Here is a 3,043-nt window from a genome sequence, read left to right as displayed (position 1 = left end):
CGGTTAAACGTAACGTAACGTAACGTAAACGTAATAGTACAACGTAACGTAACGTAACGTAACGTAATGTAACGTAACGTAACGTAACGTAATGTAACGTAACGTAACGTAACGTAATGTAACGTAACGTAACGTAACGTAACGTAACGTAATGTAACGTAATGTAACGTAACGTAACGTAACGTAATGTAACGTAACGTAACGAAACGTAACTTAACGTAACGTAATGTAACGTAACGTAACGTAATGTAACGTAACGTAACGTAACGTAATGTAACGTAACGTAATGGAATGAAACGAAACGCCATACGATGTAATGTAATGCTATGTAATGTAACGTAACATAACGTAATGTAATGTATTGTAATGTAATGTAATGTAACGTGACGTGACGTCATGCGATGCGCAAATAGCTAACGTCTCGACACTAGAACAAGCGTTTGTCGTATATATATAACCGCCATTTTATTATTTGTCACTTTTATTACAATCCGCGCACGCGTCTACCTATCGGTGATTCTCGACTATCACTTACAGAACTGATTTACGGTTACTAGATCTAAGCTTTTGCACATCTCACTGAGCTGTTACGCCCCCTACCCCCCTACACGCACGCACGCGCACGCACGCGCGCGTGTACACGCATCAATATTTACAGAATTCCGTTTCGGACTATGGTAAAACCAGGCGCATTAGATGGCGTGACACGTACAGTTAGGTAGTAACCTAACCTCTATTATCTCATTCCTGGAGCCACACGAAAGATCATGCGTCGCATGACAATAACGTTTACGACATTTTGGACACGGAAGTAGTCGCCATAACTAACTATTTATGATCTTTCTGTAAACGGAGCCCCTCCCTTGACGGCCTCGCTAGTTCCTATAGGGGGTGGGCCACCATTGTGTGTGTGTGTGTGGCCGCCATTTGCTTTCTACTAGGGAAAGAGGACGATGTCGTCAGGTTCAGCCTGGTCGTAGTCCTTCAGCGAACCGCCGTCGTTCAAATCGACGCTCTTCTCTTGCCACTCGTAAATGCGCTCGTCGACGCTCAGCGACACGACAGAGGGCAGTGCGGGCGTCGGCTGGTCGTACACGAAGCCGCCGACAGGTAGCGTTCCGTACAGCGACGCCGGATGGTAGATGACGGGCTCCGTCTTGTAGTCGTCGGCGTCGGCGTCGCGCGACAGCTTCTTACGGAAGCGACGCGCGATGCAGCACATCGTCGCCACGAGCAGCACGCCGACGACGAACAGCGCGACGGCGAAGGCGATCAGCACGCCCTCTAGCGAGCCAATTTGCGAGCGCGCGTACAGCGCCGTCGGCTTCGAGCGACACCTGGTGAGCTTCACCATGCCGTGGCGCTCGTAGACGGGCTGCAGCGACGACTGCTCCGGATCGAGCAGACGAAGAGCCGCCGACGCTTCCTGCAGCTCGCCGTCACGCAGCGCATGCGCACACACGTCCGTCCAGCGCTCGTTGTAGCCGCCATTTTCTTTCTCGTGAAGCCGATAGGAATCCGGCTGTGATGAGCAAACACATAGCTTAGTATACAATACACAGTTTTTAATACATTATATAGATATTATAAAATTAAATACAACGAAAATAATAACCAATAATATAAATATGAAAACAACATGAATTAATTCGACATCTCTCTCTCTCTCTCTCTCTCTCTCCTCCTCTCGTCTCTCTCTCATCTCTTCTCTCTCCCATCTCTTCTCTCTCTCTCCTCTCTCTCTCTCCTCTTTTCTTTCTCTCTCCTCTCTCGTTTCTTTCTTTCTTTCTTTCTTCTCCTCTGTCTCCTCTCTCGTCTCATCCAATGTCTGTCTGGCTCTCTCTGCTTCTTTCTCTTCTTTCTTTTCTCTCTCTCCCCTGTCTCTCTCTCTCTCTCTTCCGCTCTCTCTCTCATCTCTCCTCCTCATCTCTCTCTTACACCAACCGACATGTTCATCACCCACCCCCTCACACAACCCACCTGTAGCTGTAGGTTGCCGCCGACTCCTTCATCCACCTCCCTCACCCACCTCCCTCACCCACCTCCCTCACCCAGCCCCACCTCCCTCACCCACCTCCCTCACCCACCTCCCTCACCCACCTCCCTCACACACCTCCCTCACCCACCTCCCTCACCCACCTCCCTCACCCACCTCCCTCACCCACCTCCCTCACCCACCTCCCCTCATCACTCTCCCTCACCCACCTCCCTCACCCACCTCCCTCACCCACCTCCCTCACCCACCTCCCTCACCCACCTCCCTCACCCACCTCTCACCCACCTCCCTCACACACCTCCCTCACCACCTGTAGCTGTAGGTTGCCACCGACTCCCTCACCCACCTCCCTCATCCACCCTCCCTCACGCGCACTCCCCATCCACCTCCCTCATCCACCTCCCTCACCACCTCCCTCACCCACCTCCCTCACCCACCTCCCTCATCCACCTCCTCACCCACCTCCCTCACCCACTCCCCACTCCACTCCGCTCACCACCCCTCACCCCTCCCTCACCACCTCCCCACACCTCCCTCACCCACCTCCCTCACCCACCTCCCTCACCCACCTCCCTCACCCACCTCCTCACCACCTCCCCACCCACCTCCCTCCACCACCTCCCTCACCCACCTCCTCAATCCACCTCCCTCATCCACCTCCCCTCACCCGCCACCTCCCCTCCACCCACCTCCCTCACCCACTCCCTCACCACCTCCCTCACCCACCTCCCTCACCCACCTCCCTCAATCCACCTCCCTCACCCCACCCTCCTCATCCACACTCCCTNGAGAAAGAGAGAGAGGGGGGCATATAGCGGATGTGTTAGTGCAACACTGCCTTATAGAGAGGGACATGAAGCTAAGATGTTAGCCTCATATACTGCCACATAGAGAGATACACACATAGCTCTGTTTATACATGCAGTATTGGTACTGTAGCTCTATTACGAATTCGTACTGGTATAGACACGTATATGTATATATATTAGCACGATAATAAGATAGACACGATTGTATTATATATTGCCATGGACGCGTTATATATAA

At 52.3% G+C, this 3,043-nt stretch overlaps 1 protein-coding gene across 1 annotated transcript in view; it reads right to left on the bottom strand.

Moving 5' to 3' along the window:
- Nucleotides 1-439: 439 nt before the first annotated feature.
- The window catches only part of LOC106817409, a 7,506-nt gene continuing 4,902 nt past the window's right edge, over nt 440-3,043 (bottom strand). The window contains exons 2-3 of the mRNA XM_014822074.1: nt 1,981-2,016; nt 440-1,522 (exon numbers count right to left, since the gene is read on the bottom strand). Coding sequence (XP_014677560.1) covers nt 938-1,522; nt 1,981-2,016 — 621 coding nt within the window. The 3' untranslated portion in view covers nt 440-937. The remainder of the gene's footprint in view (nt 1,523-1,980; nt 2,017-3,043) is intronic.

This window comes from Priapulus caudatus, unplaced genomic scaffold, assembly GCF_000485595.1.
Source record: "Priapulus caudatus unplaced genomic scaffold, Priapulus_caudatus-5.0.1 Scaffold1714, whole genome shotgun sequence".
In the NCBI taxonomy this organism is placed as follows: domain Eukaryota; kingdom Metazoa; phylum Priapulida; class Priapulimorpha; order Priapulimorphida; family Priapulidae; genus Priapulus; species Priapulus caudatus.
Note: the sequence above shows the minus strand (reverse complement) of the source record. Positions and strands in the feature narration are given on the sequence as shown.